Raw genomic sequence first — 22,005 nt, 5'->3', positions numbered from 1 at the left:
CCACTAAGAGACAAGCCCTCCAGGCAGTACTCTGTCCTATCAGTACAATTTGTGGCAGAGACATGAAGTCAGCCACCATGAGAAAAATATTCCAAGCAATACTCTGTCCTGTTAGTTCAATTCATGGCAGAGACATGAAGTCAGACACCAAGAGAGAAGCCCTCCAGGAAATATTCTGTCCTATCCGTACAATTCATGGCAGAGACATGAAGTCAGCCACCAAAAACTGAGCACTTCAAGAAAACCTAGTTCCCAATCACTTCTTTACGTCACTGTCCTTTTCCCCTTCTCTTTGGAGCAGATCTTCTTCTTCATCTTCTTCCGTTTTCTTGTCCCCTGATGATCCTTTTTTTCCTCTCTGTCTTCCACAGATGTCCGGTATTAGGTTTCTTCCTGGTCTCTTTTCTTCAATCTAAAAATATTGAAAAAATAATAAATTTCAGCATGTTTAGTTTTTACCATTTGGCTTCTTTTTCTCTCTCCCCCACCCCCCGCCACATCCCCAATTCAGCGCACCGGGCAGAATGCCCCATGGGGTGTCTGTTACCTGAACTTCCTAAGGCACTTTCTAGAGGACCTATATGCTTCTACAGTTAAATCATATTTCCTTACCTGAACAGAGCTCTCCCATGGTAGTTCTTGGTCAGCAGGCCTTCGCAATCGGCTTCCAACGCTGGCAGCTGGCAGAGGTGTCACACCCGTGTCTTCCCGTCTTTTCTTCGTCAGATCTCGGAACAGTATGTACTAAACACACTCGATTTTTCTAACATGTATTTCACAGAAATACATGGCAGCGACATGAAGTCAGCCACCAATAGAGAAGCACTCCAGGCAATAATCTGTCCTATCCGTACAATTCATGGCAGAGACATGAAGTCAGCCACCAAGAGAAAAATATTCCAAGCAATACTCTTTCCTATGAGTTCAATTCATGGCAGAGACATGAAGTCAGCCACCAAGAGAAAAATATTCCCAGCAATACTCTTTCCTATGAGTTCAATTCATGGCAGAGACATGAAGTCAGCCACCAAGAGAAAAATATTCCAAGCAATACTCTTTCCTATGAGTTCAATTCATGGCAGAGACATGAAGTCAGCCACCAAGAGAGAAGCAATCCAGGAAATATTCTGTCCTATGAGTTCAATTTGTGGCAGAGACATGAAGTCAGACACCAAGAGAAAAATATTCCAAGCAATACTCTTTCCTATGAGTTCAATTCATGGCAGAGACATGAAGTCAGCCACCAAAAGAAAAATATTCCAAGCAATACTCTGTCCTGTTAGTTCAATTCAAGGCAGAGACATGAAGTCAGCCACCAAGAGAGAAGACCTCCAGGAAATATTCTGTCCTATCCGTACAATTCGTGGCAGAGACATGAAGTCAGCCACTAAGAGACAAGCCCTCCAGGCAATAATCTGTCCTATCTGTACAATTCATGGCAGAGACATGAAGTCAGCCACCAAGAGAAAAATATTCCAAGCAATACTCTGTCCTGTTAGTTCAATTCATGGCAGAGACATGAAGTCAGCCACTAAGAGACAAGCCCTCCAGGCAATAATCTGTCCTATCCGTACAATTCATGGCAGAGACATGAAGTCAGCCACCAAGAGAGAAGCAATCCAGGAAATATTCTGTCCTATCAGTACAATTTGTGGCAGAGACATGAAGTCAGCCACCAAGAGAAAAATATTCCAAGCAATACTCTTTCCTATGAGTTCAATTCATGGCAGAGACATGAAGTCAGCCACCAAGAGAGTAGCAATCCAGGAAATGTTCTTTCCTATCAGTACAATTTGTGGCAGAGACATGAAGCCAGCCACTAAGAGACAAGCCCTCCAGGCAATAATCTGTCCTATCAATACAATTTGTGGCAGAGACATGAAGTCAGCCACTAAGAGACAAGCCCTCCAGGCAGTACTCTGTCCTATCAGTACAATTTGTGGCAGAGACATGAAGTCAGCCACCATGAGAAAAATATTCCAAGCAATACTCTGTCCTGTTAGTTCAATTCATGGCAGAGACATGAAGTCAGACACCAAGAGAGAAGCCCTCCAGGAAATATTCTGTCCTATTTGTACAATTCATGGCAGAGACATGAAGTCAGCCACCAAAAACTGAGCACTTCAAGAAAACCTAGTTCCCAATCACTTCTTTACGTCACTGTCCTTTTCCCCTTCTCTTTGGAGCAGATCTTCTTCTTCATCTTCTTCCGTTTTCTTGTCCCCTGATGATCCTTTTTTTCCTCTCTGTCTTCCACAGATGTCCGGTATTAGGTTTCTTCCTGGTCTCTTTTCTTCAATCTAAAAATATTGAAAAAATAATAAATTTCAGCATGTTTAGTTTTTACCATTTGGCTTCTTTTTCTCTCCCCCCCCCGCCACATCCCCAATTCAGCGCACCGGGCAGAATGCCCCATGGGGTGTCTGTTACCTGAACTTCCTAAGGCACTTTCTAGAGGACCTATATGCTTCTACAGTTAAATCATATTTCCTTACCTGAACAGAGCTCTCCCATGGTAGTTCTTGGTCAGCAGGCCTTCGCAATCGGCTTCCAACGCTGGCAGCTGGCAGAGGTGTCACACCCGTGTCTTCCCGTCTTTTCTTCGTCAGATCTCGGAACAGTATGTACTAAACACACTCGATTTTTCTAACATGTATTTCACAGAAATACATGGCAGCGACATGAAGTCAGCCACCAATAGAGAAGCACTCCAGGCAATAATCTGTCCTATCCGTACAATTCATGGCAGAGACATGAAGTCAGCCACCAAGAGAAAAATATTCCAAGCAATACTCTTTCCTATGAGTTCAATTCATGGCAGAGACATGAAGTCAGCCACCAAGAGAAAAATATTCCCAGCAATACTCTTTCCTATGAGTTCAATTCATGGCAGAGACATGAAGTCAGCCACCAAGAGAAAAATATTCCAAGCAATACTCTTTCCTATGAGTTCAATTCATGGCAGAGACATGAAGTCAGCCACCAAGAGAGAAGCAATCCAGGAAATATTCTGTCCTATGAGTTCAATTTGTGGCAGAGACATGAAGTCAGACACCAAGAGAAAAATATTCCAAGCAATACTCTTTCCTATGAGTTCAATTCATGGCAGAGACATGAAGTCAGCCACCAAAAGAAAAATATTCCAAGCAATACTCTGTCCTGTTAGTTCAATTCAAGGCAGAGACATGAAGTCAGCCACCAAGAGAGAAGACCTCCAGGCAATATTCTGTCCTATCCGTACAATTCGTGGCAGAGACATGAAGTCAGCCACTAAGAGACAAGCCCTCCAGGCAATAATCTGTCCTATCTGTACAATTCATGGCAGAGACATGAAGTCAGCCACCAAGAGAGAAGCAATCCAGGAAATATTCTGTCCTATCAGTACAATTTGTGGCAGAGACATGAAGTCAGCCACCAAGAGAAAAATATTCCAAGCAATACTCTTTCCTATGAGTTCAATTCATGGCAGAGACATGAAGTCAGCCACCAAGAGAGTAGCAATCCAGGAAATGTTCTTTCCTATCAGTACAATTTGTGGCAGAGACATGAAGCCAGCCACTAAGAGACAAGCCCTCCAGGCAATAATCTGTCCTATCAATACAATTTGTGGCAGAGACATGAAGTCAGCCACTAAGAGACAAGCCCTCCAGGCAGTACTCTGTCCTATCAGTACAATTTGTGGCAGAGACATGAAGTCAGCCACCATGAGAAAAATATTCCAAGCAATACTCTGTCCTGTTAGTTCAATTCATGGCAGAGACATGAAGTCAGACACCAAGAGAGAAGCCCTCCAGGAAATATTCTGTCCTATCCGTACAATTCATGGCAGAGACATGAAGTCAGCCACCAAAAACTGAGCACTTCAAGAAAACCTAGTTCCCAATCACTTCTTTACGTCACTGTCCTTTTCCCCTTCTCTTTGGAGCAGATCTTCTTCTTCATCTTCTTCCGTTTTCTTGTCCCCTGATGATCCTTTTTTTCCTCTCTGTCTTCCACAGATGTCCGGTATTAGGTTTCTTCCTGGTCTCTTTTCTTCAATCTAAAAATATTGAAAAAATAATAAATTTCAGCATGTTTAGTTTTTACCATTTGGCTTCTTTTTCTCTCCCCCCCCCCCCGCCACATCCCCAATTCAGCGCACCGGGCAGAATGCCCCATGGGGTGTCTGTTACCTGAACTTCCTAAGGCACTTTCTAGAGGACCTATATGCTTCTACAGTTAAATCATATTTCCTTACCTGAACAGAGCTCTCCCATGGTAGTTCTTGGTCAGCAGGCCTTCGCAATCGGCTTCCAACGCTGGCAGCTGGCAGAGGTGTCACACCCGTGTCTTCCCGTCTTTTCTTCGTCAGATCTCGGAACAGTATGTACTAAACACACTCGATTTTTCTAACATGTATTTCACAGAAATACATGGCAGCGACATGAAGTCAGCCACCAATAGAGAAGCACTCCAGGCAATAATCTGTCCTATCCGTACAATTCATGGCAGAGACATGAAGTCAGCCACCAAGAGAAAAATATTCCAAGCAATACTCTTTCCTATGAGTTCAATTCATGGCAGAGACATGAAGTCAGCCACCAAGAGAAAAATATTCCCAGCAATACTCTTTCCTATGAGTTCAATTCATGGCAGAGACATGAAGTCAGCCACCAAGAGAAAAATATTCCAAGCAATACTCTTTCCTATGAGTTCAATTCATGGCAGAGACATGAAGTCAGCCACCAAGAGAGAAGCAATCCAGGAAATATTCTGTCCTATGAGTTCAATTTGTGGCAGAGACATGAAGTCAGACACCAAGAGAAAAATATTCCAAGCAATACTCTTTCCTATGAGTTCAATTCATGGCAGAGACATGAAGTCAGCCACCAAAAGAAAAATATTCCAAGCAATACTCTGTCCTGTTAGTTCAATTCAAGGCAGAGACATGAAGTCAGCCACCAAGAGAGAAGACCTCCAGGAAATATTCTGTCCTATCCGTACAATTCGTGGCAGAGACATGAAGTCAGCCACTAAGAGACAAGCCCTCCAGGCAATAATCTGTCCTATCTGTACAATTCATGGCAGAGACATGAAGTCAGCCACCAAGAGAAAAATATTCCAAGCAATACTCTGTCCTGTTAGTTCAATTCATGGCAGAGACATGAAGTCAGCCACTAAGAGACAAGCCCTCCAGGCAATAATCTGTCCTATCCGTACAATTCATGGCAGAGACATGAAGTCAGCCACCAAGAGAGAAGCAATCCAGGAAATATTCTGTCCTATCAGTACAATTTGTGGCAGAGACATGAAGTCAGCCACCAAGAGAAAAATATTCCAAGCAATACTCTTTCCTATGAGTTCAATTCATGGCAGAGACATGAAGTCAGCCACCAAGAGAGTAGCAATCCAGGAAATGTTCTTTCCTATCAGTACAATTTGTGGCAGAGACATGAAGCCAGCCACTAAGAGACAAGCCCTCCAGGCAGTAATCTGTCCTATCAATACAATTTGTGGCAGAGACATGAAGTCAGCCACTAAGAGACAAGCCCTCCAGGCAGTACTCTGTCCTATCAGTACAATTTGTGGCAGAGACATGAAGTCAGCCACCATGAGAAAAATATTCCAAGCAATACTCTGTCCTGTTAGTTCAATTCATGGCAGAGACATGAAGTCAGACACCAAGAGAGAAGCCCTCCAGGAAATATTCTGTCCTATTTGTACAATTCATGGCAGAGACATGAAGTCAGCCACCAAAAACTGAGCACTTCAAGAAAACCTAGTTCCCAATCACTTCTTTACGTCACTGTCCTTTTCCCCTTCTCTTTGGAGCAGATCTTCTTCTTCATCTTCTTCCGTTTTCTTGTCCCCTGATGATCCTTTTTTTCCTCTCTGTCTTCCACAGATGTCCGGTATTAGGTTTCTTCCTGGTCTCTTTTCTTCAATCTAAAAATATTGAAAAAATAATAAATTTCAGCATGTTTAGTTTTTACCATTTGGCTTCTTTTTCTCTCCCCCCCCCGCCACATCCCCAATTCAGCGCACCGGGCAGAATGCCCCATGGGGTGTCTGTTACCTGAACTTCCTAAGGCACTTTCTAGAGGACCTATATGCTTCTACAGTTAAATCATATTTCCTTACCTGAACAGAGCTCTCCCATGGTAGTTCTTGGTCAGCAGGCCTTCGCAATCGGCTTCCAACGCTGGCAGCTGGCAGAGGTGTCACACCCGTGTCTTCCCGTCTTTTCTTCGTCAGATCTCGGAACAGTATGTACTAAACACACTCGATTTTTCTAACATGTATTTCACAGAAATACATGGCAGCGACATGAAGTCAGCCACCAATAGAGAAGCACTCCAGGCAATAATCTGTCCTATCCGTACAATTCATGGCAGAGACATGAAGTCAGCCACCAAGAGAAAAATATTCCAAGCAATACTCTTTCCTATGAGTTCAATTCATGGCAGAGACATGAAGTCAGCCACCAAGAGAAAAATATTCCCAGCAATACTCTTTCCTATGAGTTCAATTCATGGCAGAGACATGAAGTCAGCCACCAAGAGAAAAATATTCCAAGCAATACTCTTTCCTATGAGTTCAATTCATGGCAGAGACATGAAGTCAGCCACCAAGAGAGAAGCAATCCAGGAAATATTCTGTCCTATGAGTTCAATTTGTGGCAGAGACATGAAGTCAGACACCAAGAGAAAAATATTCCAAGCAATACTCTTTCCTATGAGTTCAATTCATGGCAGAGACATGAAGTCAGCCACCAAAAGAAAAATATTCCAAGCAATACTCTGTCCTGTTAGTTCAATTCAAGGCAGAGACATGAAGTCAGCCACCAAGAGAGAAGACCTCCAGGCAATATTCTGTCCTATCCGTACAATTCGTGGCAGAGACATGAAGTCAGCCACTAAGAGACAAGCCCTCCAGGCAATAATCTGTCCTATCTGTACAATTCATGGCAGAGACATGAAGTCAGCCACCAAGAGAGAAGCAATCCAGGAAATATTCTGTCCTATCAGTACAATTTGTGGCAGAGACATGAAGTCAGCCACCAAGAGAAAAATATTCCAAGCAATACTCTTTCCTATGAGTTCAATTCATGGCAGAGACATGAAGTCAGCCACCAAGAGAGTAGCAATCCAGGAAATGTTCTTTCCTATCAGTACAATTTGTGGCAGAGACATGAAGCCAGCCACTAAGAGACAAGCCCTCCAGGCAATAATCTGTCCTATCAATACAATTTGTGGCAGAGACATGAAGTCAGCCACTAAGAGACAAGCCCTCCAGGCAGTACTCTGTCCTATCAGTACAATTTGTGGCAGAGACATGAAGTCAGCCACCATGAGAAAAATATTCCAAGCAATACTCTGTCCTGTTAGTTCAATTCATGGCAGAGACATGAAGTCAGACACCAAGAGAGAAGCCCTCCAGGAAATATTCTGTCCTATCCGTACAATTCATGGCAGAGACATGAAGTCAGCCACCAAAAACTGAGCACTTCAAGAAAACCTAGTTCCCAATCACTTCTTTACGTCACTGTCCTTTTCCCCTTCTCTTTGGAGCAGATCTTCTTCTTCATCTTCTTCCGTTTTCTTGTCCCCTGATGATCCTTTTTTTCCTCTCTGTCTTCCACAGATGTCCGGTATTAGGTTTCTTCCTGGTCTCTTTTCTTCAATCTAAAAATATTGAAAAAATAATAAATTTCAGCATGTTTAGTTTTTACCATTTGGCTTCTTTTTCTCTCCCCCCCCCCCGCCACATCCCCAATTCAGCGCACCGGGCAGAATGCCCCATGGGGTGTCTGTTACCTGAACTTCCTAAGGCACTTTCTAGAGGACCTATATGCTTCTACAGTTAAATCATATTTCCTTACCTGAACAGAGCTCTCCCATGGTAGTTCTTGGTCAGCAGGCCTTCGCAATCGGCTTCCAACGCTGGCAGCTGGCAGAGGTGTCACACCCGTGTCTTCCCGTCTTTTCTTCGTCAGATCTCGGAACAGTATGTACTAAACACACTCGATTTTTCTAACATGTATTTCACAGAAATACATGGCAGCGACATGAAGTCAGCCACCAATAGAGAAGCACTCCAGGCAATAATCTGTCCTATCCGTACAATTCATGGCAGAGACATGAAGTCAGCCACCAAGAGAAAAATATTCCAAGCAATACTCTTTCCTATGAGTTCAATTCATGGCAGAGACATGAAGTCAGCCACCAAGAGAAAAATATTCCCAGCAATACTCTTTCCTATGAGTTCAATTCATGGCAGAGACATGAAGTCAGCCACCAAGAGAAAAATATTCCAAGCAATACTCTTTCCTATGAGTTCAATTCATGGCAGAGACATGAAGTCAGCCACCAAGAGAGAAGCAATCCAGGAAATATTCTGTCCTATGAGTTCAATTTGTGGCAGAGACATGAAGTCAGACACCAAGAGAAAAATATTCCAAGCAATACTCTTTCCTATGAGTTCAATTCATGGCAGAGACATGAAGTCAGCCACCAAAAGAAAAATATTCCAAGCAATACTCTGTCCTGTTAGTTCAATTCAAGGCAGAGACATGAAGTCAGCCACCAAGAGAGAAGACCTCCAGGAAATATTCTGTCCTATCCGTACAATTCGTGGCAGAGACATGAAGTCAGCCACTAAGAGACAAGCCCTCCAGGCAATAATCTGTCCTATCTGTACAATTCATGGCAGAGACATGAAGTCAGCCACCAAGAGAAAAATATTCCAAGCAATACTCTGTCCTGTTAGTTCAATTCATGGCAGAGACATGAAGTCAGCCACTAAGAGACAAGCCCTCCAGGCAATAATCTGTCCTATCCGTACAATTCATGGCAGAGACATGAAGTCAGCCACCAAGAGAGAAGCAATCCAGGAAATATTCTGTCCTATCAGTACAATTTGTGGCAGAGACATGAAGTCAGCCACCAAGAGAAAAATATTCCAAGCAATACTCTTTCCTATGAGTTCAATTCATGGCAGAGACATGAAGTCAGCCACCAAGAGAGTAGCAATCCAGGAAATGTTCTTTCCTATCAGTACAATTTGTGGCAGAGACATGAAGCCAGCCACTAAGAGACAAGCCCTCCAGGCAGTAATCTGTCCTATCAATACAATTTGTGGCAGAGACATGAAGTCAGCCACTAAGAGACAAGCCCTCCAGGCAGTACTCTGTCCTATCAGTACAATTTGTGGCAGAGACATGAAGTCAGCCACCATGAGAAAAATATTCCAAGCAATACTCTGTCCTGTTAGTTCAATTCATGGCAGAGACATGAAGTCAGACACCAAGAGAGAAGCCCTCCAGGAAATATTCTGTCCTATCCGTACAATTCATGGCAGAGACATGAAGTCAGCCACCAAAAACTGAGCACTTCAAGAAAACCTAGTTCCCAATCACTTCTTTACGTCACTGTCCTTTTCCCCTTCTCTTTGGAGCAGATCTTCTTCTTCATCTTCTTCCGTTTTCTTGTCCCCTGATGATCCTTTTTTTCCTCTCTGTCTTCCACAGATGTCCGGTATTAGGTTTCTTCCTGGTCTCTTTTCTTCAATCTAAAAATATTGAAAAAATAATAAATTTCAGCATGTTTAGTTTTTACCATTTGGCTTCTTTTTCTCTCCCCCCCCCCCGCCACATCCCCAATTCAGCGCACCGGGCAGAATGCCCCATGGGGTGTCTGTTACCTGAACTTCCTAAGGCACTTTCTAGAGGACCTGTATGCTTCTACAGTTAAATCATATTTCCTTACCTGAACAGAGCTCTCCCATGGTAGTTCTTGGTCAGCAGGCCTTCGCAATCGGCTTCCAACGCTGGCAGCTGGCAGAGGTGTCACACCCGTGTCTTCCCGTCTTTTCTTCGTCAGATCTCGGAACAGTATGTACTAAACACACTCGATTTTTCTAACATGTATTTCACAGAAATACATGGCAGCGACATGAAGTCAGCCACCAATAGAGAAGCACTCCAGGCAATAATCTGTCCTATCCGTACAATTCATGGCAGAGACATGAAGTCAGCCACCAAGAGAAAAATATTCCAAGCAATACTCTTTCCTATGAGTTCAATTCATGGCAGAGACATGAAGTCAGCCACCAAGAGAAAAATATTCCCAGCAATACTCTTTCCTATGAGTTCAATTCATGGCAGAGACATGAAGTCAGCCACCAAGAGAAAAATATTCCAAGCAATACTCTTTCCTATGAGTTCAATTCATGGCAGAGACATGAAGTCAGCCACCAAGAGAGAAGCAATCCAGGAAATATTCTGTCCTATGAGTTCAATTTGTGGCAGAGACATGAAGTCAGACACCAAGAGAAAAATATTCCAAGCAATACTCTTTCCTATGAGTTCAATTCATGGCAGAGACATGAAGTCAGCCACCAAAAGAAAAATATTCCAAGCAATACTCTGTCCTGTTAGTTCAATTCAAGGCAGAGACATGAAGTCAGCCACCAAGAGAGAAGACCTCCAGGAAATATTCTGTCCTATCCGTACAATTCGTGGCAGAGACATGAAGTCAGCCACTAAGAGACAAGCCCTCCAGGCAATAATCTGTCCTATCTGTACAATTCATGGCAGAGACATGAAGTCAGCCACCAAGAGAAAAATATTCCAAGCAATACTCTGTCCTGTTAGTTCAATTCATGGCAGAGACATGAAGTCAGCCACTAAGAGACAAGCCCTCCAGGCAATAATCTGTCCTATCCGTACAATTCATGGCAGAGACATGAAGTCAGCCACCAAGAGAGAAGCAATCCAGGAAATATTCTGTCCTATCAGTACAATTTGTGGCAGAGACATGAAGTCAGCCACCAAGAGAAAAATATTCCAAGCAATACTCTTTCCTATGAGTTCAATTCATGGCAGAGACATGAAGTCAGCCACCAAGAGAGTAGCAATCCAGGAAATGTTCTTTCCTATCAGTACAATTTGTGGCAGAGACATGAAGCCAGCCACTAAGAGACAAGCCCTCCAGGCAATAATCTGTCCTATCAATACAATTTGTGGCAGAGACATGAAGTCAGCCACTAAGAGACAAGCCCTCCAGGCAGCACTCTGTCCTATCAGTACAATTTGTGGCAGAGACATGAAGTCAGCCACCATGAGAAAAATATTCCAAGCAATACTCTGTCCTGTTAGTTCAATTCATGGCAGAGACATGAAGTCAGCCACCAAGAGAAAAATATTCCAAGCAATACTCTGTCCTGTTAGTTCAATTCATGGCAGAGACATGAAGTCAGCCACCAAGAGAGAAGCCCTCCAGGAAATATTCTGTCCTATCCGTACAATTCATGGCAGAGACATGAAGTCAGCCACCAAAAACTGAGCACTTCAAGAAAACCTAGTTCCCAATCACTTCTTTACGTCACTGTCCTTTTCCCCTTCTCTTTGGAGCAGATCTTCTTCTTCATCTTCTTCCGTTTTCTTGTCCCCTGATGATCCTTTTTTTCCTCTCTGTCTTCCACAGATGTCCGGTATTAGGTTTCTTCCTGGTCTCTTTTCTTCAATCTAAAAATATTGAAAAAATAATAAATTTCAGCATGTTTAGTTTTTACCATTTGGCTTCTTTTTCTCTCCCCCCCCCCCGCCACATCCCCAATTCAGCGCACCGGGCAGAATGCCCCATGGGGTGTCTGTTACCTGAACTTCCTAAGGCACTTTCTAGAGGACCTGTATGCTTCTACAGTTAAATCATATTTCCTTACCTGAACAGAGCTCTCCCATTGTAGTTCTTGGTCAGCAGGCCTTCGCAATCGGCTTCCAACGCTGGCAGCTGGCAGAGGTGTCACACCCGTGTCTTCCCGTCTTTTCTTCGTCAGGTCTCGGAACAGTATGTACTAAACACACTCGATTTTTCTAACATGTATTTCACAGAAATACATGGCAGCGACATGAAGTCAGCCACCAATAGAGAAGCACTCCAGGCAATAATCTGTCCTATCCGTACAATTCATGGCAGAGACATGAAGTCAGCCACCAAGAGAAAAATATTCCAAGCAATACTCTTTCCTATGAGTTCAATTCATGGCAGAGACATGAAGTCAGCCACCAAGAGAAAAATATTCCCAGCAATACTCTTTCCTATGAGTTCAATTCATGGCAGAGACATGAAGTCAGCCACCAAGAGAGAAGCAATCCAGGAAATATTCTGTCCTATGAGTTCAATTTGTGGCAGAGACATGAAGTCAGCCACCAAGAGAAAAATATTCCAAGCAATACTCTTTCCTATGAGTTCAATTCATGGCAGAGACATGAAGTCAGCCACCAAGAGAGAAGACCTCCAGGAAATATTCTGTCCTATCCGTACAATTCGTGGCAGAGACATGAAGTCAGCCACTAAGAGACAAGCCCTCCAGGCAATAATCTGTCCTATCTGTACAATTCATGGCAGAGACATGAAGTCAGCCACCAAGAGAAAAATATTCCAAGCAATACTCTTTCCTATGAGTTCAATTCATGGCAGAGACATGAAGTCAGCCACCAAAAGAAAAATATTCCAAGCAATACTCTGTCCTCTTAGTTCAATTCAAGGCAGAGACATGAAGTCAGCCACCAAGAGAGAAACCCTCCAGGAAATATTCTGTCCTATCCGTACAATTCATGGCAGAGACATGAAGTCAGCCACTAAGAGACAAGCCCTCCAGGCAATAATCTGTCCTATCCGTACAATTCATGGCAGAGACATGAAGTCAGCCACCAAGAGAGAAGCAATCCAGGAAATATTCTGTCCTATCAGTACAATTTGTGGCAGAGACATGAAGTCAGCCACCAAGAGAAAAATATTCCAAGCAATACTCTTTCCTATGAGTTCAATTCATGGCAGAGACATGAAGTCAGCCACCAAGAGAGTAGCAATCCAGGAAATGTTCTTTCCTATCAGTATAATTTGTGGCAGAGACATGAAGTCAGCCACTAAGAGACAAGCCCTCCAGGCAGTACTCTGTCCTATCAGTACAATTTGTGGCAGAGACATGAAGTCAGCCACCATGAGAAAAATATTCCAAGCAATACTCTGTCCTGTTAGTTCAATTCATGGCAGAGACATGAAGTCAGACACCAAGAGAGAAGCCCTCCAGGAAATATTCTGTCCTATCCGTACAATTCATGGCAGAGACATGAAGTCAGCCACCAAAAACTGAGCACTTCAAGAAAACCTAGTTCCCAATCACTTCTTTACGTCACTGTCCTTTTCCCCTTCTCTTTGGAGCAGATCTTCTTCTTCATCTTCTTCCGTTTTCTTGTCCCCTGATGATCCTTTTTTTCCTCTCTGTCTTCCACAGATGTCCGGTATTAGGTTTCTTCCTGGTCTCTTTTCTTCAATCTAAAAATATTGAAAAAATAATAAATTTCAGCATGTTTAGTTTTTACCATTTGGCTTCTTTTTCTCTCTCCCCCACCCCCCGCCACATCCCCAATTCAGCGCACCGGGCAGAATGCCCCATGGGGTGTCTGTTACCTGAACTTCCTAAGGCACTTTCTAGAGGACCTATATGCTTCTACAGTTAAATCATATTTCCTTACCTGAACAGAGCTCTCCCATGGTAGTTCTTGGTCAGCAGGCCTTCGCAATCGGCTTCCAACGCTGGCAGCTGGCAGAGGTGTCACACCCGTGTCTTCCCGTCTTTTCTTCGTCAGATCTCGGAACAGTATGTACTAAACACACTCGATTTTTCTAACATGTATTTCACAGAAATACATGGCAGCGACATGAAGTCAGCCACCAATAGAGAAGCACTCCAGGCAATAATCTGTCCTATCCGTACAATTCATGGCAGAGACATGAAGTCAGCCACCAAGAGAAAAATATTCCAAGCAATACTCTTTCCTATGAGTTCAATTCATGGCAGAGACATGAAGTCAGCCACCAAGAGAAAAATATTCCCAGCAATACTCTTTCCTATGAGTTCAATTCATGGCAGAGACATGAAGTCAGCCACCAAGAGAAAAATATTCCAAGCAATACTCTTTCCTATGAGTTCAATTCATGGCAGAGACATGAAGTCAGCCACCAAGAGAGAAGCAATCCAGGAAATATTCTGTCCTATGAGTTCAATTTGTGGCAGAGACATGAAGTCAGACACCAAGAGAAAAATATTCCAAGCAATACTCTTTCCTATGAGTTCAATTCATGGCAGAGACATGAAGTCAGCCACCAAAAGAAAAATATTCCAAGCAATACTCTGTCCTGTTAGTTCAATTCAAGGCAGAGACATGAAGTCAGCCACCAAGAGAGAAGACCTCCAGGAAATATTCTGTCCTATCTGTACAATTCGTGGCAGAGACATGAAGTCAGCCACTAAGAGACAAGCCCTCCAGGCAATAATCTGTCCTATCTGTACAATTCATGGCAGAGACATGAAGTCAGCCACTAAGAGACAAGCCCTCCAGGCAATAATCTGTCCTATCCGTACAATTCATGGCAGAGACATGAAGTCAGCCACCAAGAGAGAAGCAATCCAGGAAATATTCTGTCCTATCAGTACAATTTGTGGCAGAGACATGAAGTCAGCCACCAAGAGAAAAATATTCCAAGCAATACTCTTTCCTATGAGTTCAATTCATGGCAGAGACATGAAGTCAGCCACCAAGAGAGTAGCAATCCAGGAAATGTTCTTTCCTATCAGTACAATTTGTGGCAGAGACATGAAGCCAGCCACTAAGAGACAAGCCCTCCAGGCAATAATCTGTCCTATCAATACAATTTGTGGCAGAGACATGAAGTCAGCCACTAAGAGACAAGCCCTCCAGGCAGTACTCTGTCCTATCAGTACGATTTGTGGCAGAGACATGAAGTCAGCCACCATGAGAAAAATATTCCAAGCAATACTCTGTCCTGTTAGTTCAATTCATGGCAGAGACATGAAGTCAGCCACCAAGAGAGAAGCCCTCCAGGGAATATTCTGTCCTATCCGTACAATTCATGGCAGAGACATGAAGTCAGCCACCAAAAACTGAGCACTTCAAGAAAACCTAGTTCCCAATCACTTCTTTACGTCACTGTCCTTTTCCCCTTCTCTTTGGAGCAGATCTTCTTCTTCATCTTCTTCCGTTTTCTTGTCCCCTGATGATCCTTTTTTTCCTCTCTGTCTTCCACAGATGTCCGGTATTAGGTTTCTTCCTGGTCTCTTTTCTTCAATCTAAAAATATTGAAAAAATAATAAATTTCAGCATGTTTAGTTTTTACCATTTGGCTTCTTTTTCTCTCCCCCCCCCCCGCCACATCCCCAATTCAGCGCACCGGGCAGAATGCCCCATGGGGTGTCTGTTACCTGAACTTCCTAAGGCACTTTCTAGAGGACCTATATGCTTCTACAGTTAAATCATATTTCCTTACCTGAACAGAGCTCTCCCATTGTAGTTCTTGGTCAGCAGGCCTTCGCAATCGGCTTCCAACGCTGGCAGCTGGCAGAGGTGTCACACCCGTGTCTTCCCGTCTTTTCTTCGTCAGGTCTCGGAACAGTATGTACTAAACACACCCAATTTTTCTAACATGTATTTCACAGATATACTTGGCAGCGACATGAAGTCAGCCACCAAGAGAGAAGCACTCCAGGCAATAATCTGTCCTATCTGTACAATTCATGGCAGAGACATGAAGTCAGCCACCAAGAGAAAAATATTCCAAGCAATACTCTTTCCTATGAGTTCAATTCATGGCAGAGACATGAAGTCAGCCACCAAGAGAAAAATATTCCAAGCAATACTCTTTCCTATGAGTTCAATTCATGGCAGAGACATGAAGTCAGCCACCAAGAGAGAAGCAATCCAGGAAATATTCTGTCCTATGAGTTCAATTTGTGGCAGAGACATGAAGTCAGACACCAAGAGAAAAATATTCCAAGCAATACTCTTTCCTATGAGTTCAATTCATGGCAGAGACATGAAGTCAGCCACCAAAAGAAAAATATTCCAAGCAATACTCTGTCCTGTTAGTTCAATTCAAGGCAGAGACATGAAGTCAGCCACCAAGAGAGAAGACCTCCAGGAAATATTCTGTCCTATCTGTACAATTCGTGGCAGAGACATGAAGTCAGCCACTAAGAGACAAGCCCTCCAGGCAATAATCTGTCCTATCTGTACAATTCATGGCAGAGACATGAAGTCAGCCACTAAGAGACAAGCCCTCCAGGCAATAATCTGTCCTATCCGTACAATTCATGGCAGAGACATGAAGTCAGCCACCAAGAGAGAAGCAATCCAGGAAATATTCTGTCCTATCAGTACAATTTGTGGCAGAGACATGAAGTCAGCCACCAAGAGAAAAATATTCCAAGCAATACTCTTTCCTATGAGTTCAATTCATGGCAGAGACATGAAGTCAGCCACCAAGAGAGTAGCAATCCAGGAAATGTTCTTTCCTATCAGTACAATTTGTGGCAGAGACATGAAGCCAGCCACTAAGAGACAAGCCCTCCAGGCAATAATCTGTCCTATCAATACAATTTGTGGCAGAGACATGAAGTCAGCCACTAAGAGACAAGCCCTCCAGGCAGTACTCTGTCCTATCAGTACAATTTGTGGCAGAGACATGAAGTCAGCCACCATGAGAAAAATATTCCAAGCAATACTCTGTCCTGTTAGTTCAATTCATGGCAGAGACATGAAGTCAGCCACCAAGAGAGAAGCCCTCCAGGGAATATTCTGTCCTATCCGTACAATTCATGGCAGAGACATGAAGTCAGCCACCAAAAACTGAGCACTTCAAGAAAACCTAGTTCCCAATCACTTCTTTACGTCACTGTCCTTTTCCCCTTCTCTTTGGAGCAGATCTTCTTCTTCATCTTCTTCCGTTTTCTTGTCCCCTGATGATCCTTTTTTTCCTCTCTGTCTTCCACAGATGTCCGGTATTAGGTTTCTTCCTGGTCTCTTTTCTTCAATCTAAAAATATTGAAAAAATAATAAATTTCAGCATGTTTAGTTTTTACCATTTGGCTTCTTTTTCTCTCCCCCCCCCCCCCCGCCACATCCCCAATTCAGCGCACCGGGCAGAATGCCCCATGGGGTGTCTGTTACCTGAACTTCCTAAGGCACTTTCTAGAGGACCTATATGCTTCTACAGTTAAATCATATTTCCTTACCTGAACAGAGCTCTCCCATTGTAGTTCTTGGTCAGCAGGCCTTCGCAATCGGCTTCCAACGCTGGCAGCTGGCAGAGGTGTCACACCCGTGTCTTCCCGTCTTTTCTTCGTCAGGTCTCGGAACAGTATGTACTAAACACACCCAATTTTTCTAACATGTATTTCACAGATATACTTGGCAGCGACATGAAGTCAGCCACCAAGAGAGAAGCACTCCAGGCAATAATCTGTCCTATCTGTACAATTCATGGCAGAGACATGAAGTCAGCCACCAAGAGAAAAATATTCCAAGCAATACTCTTTCCTATGAGTTCAATTCATGGCAGAGACATGAAGTCAGCCACCAAGAGAAAAATATTCCAAGCAATACTCTGTCCTGTTAGTTCAATTCATGGCAGAGACATGAAGTCAACCACCAAGAGAGAAGCCCTCCAGGAAATATTCTGTCCTATGAGTTCAATTCATAGCAAAGACATGAAGTCAGCCACTAAGAGACAAGCCCTCCAGGCAATACTCTGTCCTATCAGTACAATTTGTGGCAGAGACATGAAGTCAGCCACCATGAGAAAAATATTCCAAGCAATACTCTGTCCTATGAGTTCAATTCATGGCAGAGACATGAAGTCAGCCACCAAGAGAGAAGCCCTCCAGGAAATATTCTGTCCTATCCGTACAATTCATGGCAAAGACATGAGGTCAGCCACCAAGAGAGAAGCAATCCAGGAAATATTCTGTCCTATCCGTACAATTCGTGGCAGAGACATGAAGTCAGCCACTAAGAGAGAAGCAATCCAGGAAATATTCTGTCCTATCCGTACAATTCATGGCAGAGACATGAAGCCAGCCACTAAGAGACAAGCCCTCCAGGCAATAATCTGTCCTATCAATACAATTTGTGGCAGAGACATGAAGTCAGCCACTAAGAGACAAGCCCTCCAGGCAGTACTCTGTCCTATCAGTACGATTTGTGGCAGAGACATGAAGTCAGCCACCATGAGAAAAATATTCCAAGCAATACTCTGTCCTGTTAGTTCAATTCATGGCAGAGACATGAAGTCAGCCACCAAGAGAGAAGCCCTCCAGGGAATATTCTGTCCTATCCGTACAATTCATGGCAGAGACATGAAGTCAGCCACCAAAAACTGAGCACTTCAAGAAAACCTAGTTCCCAATCACTTCTTTACGTCACTGTCCTTTTCCCCTTCTCTTTGGAGCAGATCTTCTTCTTCATCTTCTTCCGTTTTCTTGTCCCCTGATGATCCTTTTTTTCCTCTCTGTCTTCCACAGATGTCCGGTATTAGGTTTCTTCCTGGTCTCTTTTCTTCAATCTAAAAATATTGAAAAAATAATAAATTTCAGCATGTTTAGTTTTTACCATTTGGCTTCTTTTTCTCTCCCCCCCCCCGCCACATCCCCAATTCAGCGCACCGGGCAGAATGCCCCATGGGGTGTCTGTTACCTGAACTTCCTAAGGCACTTTCTAGAGGACCTATATGCTTCTACAGTTAAATCATATTTCCTTACCTGAACAGAGCTCTCCCATTGTAGTTCTTGGTCAGCAGGCCTTCGCAATCGGCTTCCAACGCTGGCAGCTGGCAGAGGTGTCACACCCGTGTCTTCCCGTCTTTTCTTCGTCAGGTCTCGGAACAGTATGTACTAAACACACCCAATTTTTCTAACATGTATTTCACAGATATACTTGGCAGCGACATGAAGTCAGCCACCAAGAGAGAAGCACTCCAGGCAATAATCTGTCCTATCTGTACAATTCATGGCAGAGACATGAAGTCAGCCACCAAGAGAAAAATATTCCAAGCAATACTCTTTCCTATGAGTTCAATTCATGGCAGAGACATGAAGTCAGCCACCAAGAGAAAAATATTCCAAGCAATACTCTTTCCTATGAGTTCAATTCATGGCAGAGACATGAAGTCAGCCACCAAGAGAGAAGCAATCCAGGAAATATTCTGTCCTATGAGTTCAATTTGTGGCAGAGACATGAAGTCAGACACCAAGAGAAAAATATTCCAAGCAATACTCTTTCCTATGAGTTCAATTCATGGCAGAGACATGAAGTCAGCCACCAAAAGAAAAATATTCCAAGCAATACTCTGTCCTGTTAGTTCAATTCAAGGCAGAGACATGAAGTCAGCCACCAAGAGAGAAGACCTCCAGGAAATATTCTGTCCTATCTGTACAATTCGTGGCAGAGACATGAAGTCAGCCACTAAGAGACAAGCCCTCCAGGCAATAATCTGTCCTATCTGTACAATTCATGGCAGAGACATGAAGTCAGCCACTAAGAGACAAGCCCTCCAGGCAATAATCTGTCCTATCCGTACAATTCATGGCAGAGACATGAAGTCAGCCACCAAGAGAGAAGCAATCCAGGAAATATTCTGTCCTATCAGTACAATTTGTGGCAGAGACATGAAGTCAGCCACCAAGAGAAAAATATTCCAAGCAATACTCTTTCCTATGAGTTCAATTCATGGCAGAGACATGAAGTCAGCCACCAAGAGAGTAGCAATCCAGGAAATGTTCTTTCCTATCAGTACAATTTGTGGCAGAGACATGAAGCCAGCCACTAAGAGACAAGCCCTCCAGGCAATAATCTGTCCTATCAATACAATTTGTGGCAGAGACATGAAGTCAGCCACTAAGAGACAAGCCCTCCAGGCAGTACTCTGTCCTATCAGTACGATTTGTGGCAGAGACATGAAGTCAGCCACCATGAGAAAAATATTCCAAGCAATACTCTGTCCTGTTAGTTCAATTCATGGCAGAGACATGAAGTCAGCCACCAAGAGAGAAGCCCTCCAGGGAATATTCTGTCCTATCCGTACAATTCATGGCAGAGACATGAAGTCAGCCACCAAAAACTGAGCACTTCAAGAAAACCTAGTTCCCAATCACTTCTTTACGTCACTGTCCTTTTCCCCTTCTCTTTGGAGCAGATCTTCTTCTTCATCTTCTTCCGTTTTCTTGTCCCCTGATGATCCTTTTTTTCCTCTCTGTCTTCCACAGATGTCCGGTATTAGGTTTCTTCCTGGTCTCTTTTCTTCAATCTAAAAATATTGAAAAAATAATAAATTTCAGCATGTTTAGTTTTTACCATTTGGCTTCTTTTTCTCTCCCCCCCCCCCCCCCCGCCACATCCCCAATTCAGCGCACCGGGCAGAATGCCCCATGGGGTGTCTGTTACCTGAACTTCCTAAGGCACTTTCTAGAGGACCTATATGCTTCTACAGTTAAATCATATTTCCTTACCTGAACAGAGCTCTCCCATTGTAGTTCTTGGTCAGCAGGCCTTCGCAATCGGCTTCCAACGCTGGCAGCTGGCAGAGGTGTCACACCCGTGTCTTCCCGTCTTTTCTTCGTCAGGTCTCGGAACAGTATGTACTAAACACACCCAATTTTTCTAACATGTATTTCACAGATATACTTGGCAGCGACATGAAGTCAGCCACCAAGAGAGAAGCACTCCAGGCAATAATCTGTCCTATCTGTACAATTCATGGCAGAGACATGAAGTCAGCCACCAAGAGAAAAATATTCCAAGCAATACTCTTTCCTATGAGTTCAATTCATGGCAGAGACATGAAGTCAGCCACCAAGAGAAAAATATTCCAAGCAATACTCTGTCCTGTTAGTTCAATTCATGGCAGAGACATGAAGTCAACCACCAAGAGAGAAGCCCTCCAGGAAATATTCTGTCCTATGAGTTCAATTCATAGCAAAGACATGAAGTCAGCCACTAAGAGACAAGCCCTCCAGGCAATACTCTGTCCTATCAGTACAATTTGTGGCAGAGACATGAAGTCAGCCACCATGAGAAAAATATTCCAAGCAATACTCTGTCCTATGAGTTCAATTCATGGCAGAGACATGAAGTCAGCCACCAAGAGAGAAGCCCTCCAGGAAATATTCTGTCCTATCCGTACAATTCATGGCAAAGACATGAGGTCAGCCACCAAGAGAGAAGCAATCCAGGAAATATTCTGTCCTATCCGTACAATTCGTGGCAGAGACATGAAGTCAGCCACTAAGAGAGAAGCAATCCAGGAAATATTCTGTCCTATCCGTACAATTCATGGCAGAGACATGAAGTCAGCCACCAAGAGAGAAGCCCTCCAGGAAATATTCTATCCTATCAGTACAATTTGTGGCAGAGACATGAAGTCAGCCACCAAGAGAAAAATAGTGCAGGCAATACTCTGTCCTATTAGTACAATTCGTGGCAAAGACATGAAGTCAGCCACCAAGAGAGAAGCCCTCCTGGAAATATTCTGTCGTATCCTTACAATTCATGGCAGAGACATGAAGTCAGCCACTAAGAGACAAGCCCTCCAGGCAATAATCTGTCCTATCCATACAATTCATTGCAGAGACATGAAGTCAGCCACCAAGAGAGAAGCCCTCCAGGAAATATTCTGTCCTATCAGTACAATTCATGGCAGAGACTTGAAGTCAGCCACCAAGAGAGAAGCACTCCAGGAAATTTAGTCCCCAATCAATTGTATACGTTAATGTCCTCTTGTCCCTCTTCTTTGGAGCAGATCTTCTTCTCCATCTTCTCCCGTTTTCTGGTCCCCTGATGGTCCTCTTCCTTTCTTCTGTTTTTCACACAATTTCGATTTTAGGTTTCTTCCTGATCTTTGTGCTTTAGTCTAAAATTAATTAAAAATAAAAATTTCAGCATCTTTAGCCTTGTTTCGTCAAGGCTCAGAACATTAAATGCTAAACACACTCAAATTATCTAACATGTATATCACAGTAATACATGGCAGAGACATGAAGTCAGCCACCAAGCACTGAGTGCTCCAGGAAATATTCTATCCTTTCAGTTCAATTCATTTCCTAGACATGAAGCCAGCCACAAATACAGAAGCTCTCCCCTAAGTATTCTGTCTTATCATTTCAATTCCT

The 22,005-nt window shown here is 43.4% G+C and overlaps 1 protein-coding gene across 1 annotated transcript in view; it reads left to right on the top strand.

Moving 5' to 3' along the window:
• Positions 1–21,674, top strand: part of LOC128333835 (putative small proline-rich protein 5) — a 38,731-nt gene extending 17,057 nt beyond the window's left edge. The window contains exons 20-43 of the mRNA XM_053269854.1: positions 372–378; positions 727–737; positions 2,260–2,266; positions 2,610–2,620; positions 3,999–4,005; positions 4,352–4,362; positions 5,885–5,891; positions 6,235–6,245; positions 7,624–7,630; positions 7,976–7,986; positions 9,509–9,515; positions 9,861–9,871; positions 11,466–11,472; positions 11,818–11,828; positions 13,279–13,285; positions 13,634–13,644; positions 15,095–15,101; positions 15,447–15,457; positions 16,836–16,842; positions 17,191–17,201; positions 18,364–18,370; positions 18,715–18,725; positions 20,104–20,110; positions 21,636–21,674. Coding sequence (XP_053125829.1) covers positions 372–378; positions 727–737; positions 2,260–2,266; positions 2,610–2,620; positions 3,999–4,005; positions 4,352–4,362; positions 5,885–5,891; positions 6,235–6,245; positions 7,624–7,630; positions 7,976–7,986; positions 9,509–9,515; positions 9,861–9,871; positions 11,466–11,472; positions 11,818–11,828; positions 13,279–13,285; positions 13,634–13,644; positions 15,095–15,101; positions 15,447–15,457; positions 16,836–16,842; positions 17,191–17,201; positions 18,364–18,370; positions 18,715–18,725; positions 20,104–20,110; positions 21,636–21,674 — 244 coding nt within the window. The remainder of the gene's footprint in view (positions 1–371; positions 379–726; positions 738–2,259; positions 2,267–2,609; positions 2,621–3,998; positions 4,006–4,351; positions 4,363–5,884; positions 5,892–6,234; positions 6,246–7,623; positions 7,631–7,975; positions 7,987–9,508; positions 9,516–9,860; positions 9,872–11,465; positions 11,473–11,817; positions 11,829–13,278; positions 13,286–13,633; positions 13,645–15,094; positions 15,102–15,446; positions 15,458–16,835; positions 16,843–17,190; positions 17,202–18,363; positions 18,371–18,714; positions 18,726–20,103; positions 20,111–21,635) is intronic.
• The last annotated feature ends 331 nt before the right edge of the window (positions 21,675–22,005 follow it).

This window comes from Hemicordylus capensis, chromosome 8 (assembly GCF_027244095.1).
Source record: "Hemicordylus capensis ecotype Gifberg chromosome 8, rHemCap1.1.pri, whole genome shotgun sequence".
NCBI lineage: Eukaryota > Metazoa > Chordata > Lepidosauria > Squamata > Cordylidae > Hemicordylus > Hemicordylus capensis.
Note: the sequence above shows the minus strand (reverse complement) of the source record. Positions and strands in the feature narration are given on the sequence as shown.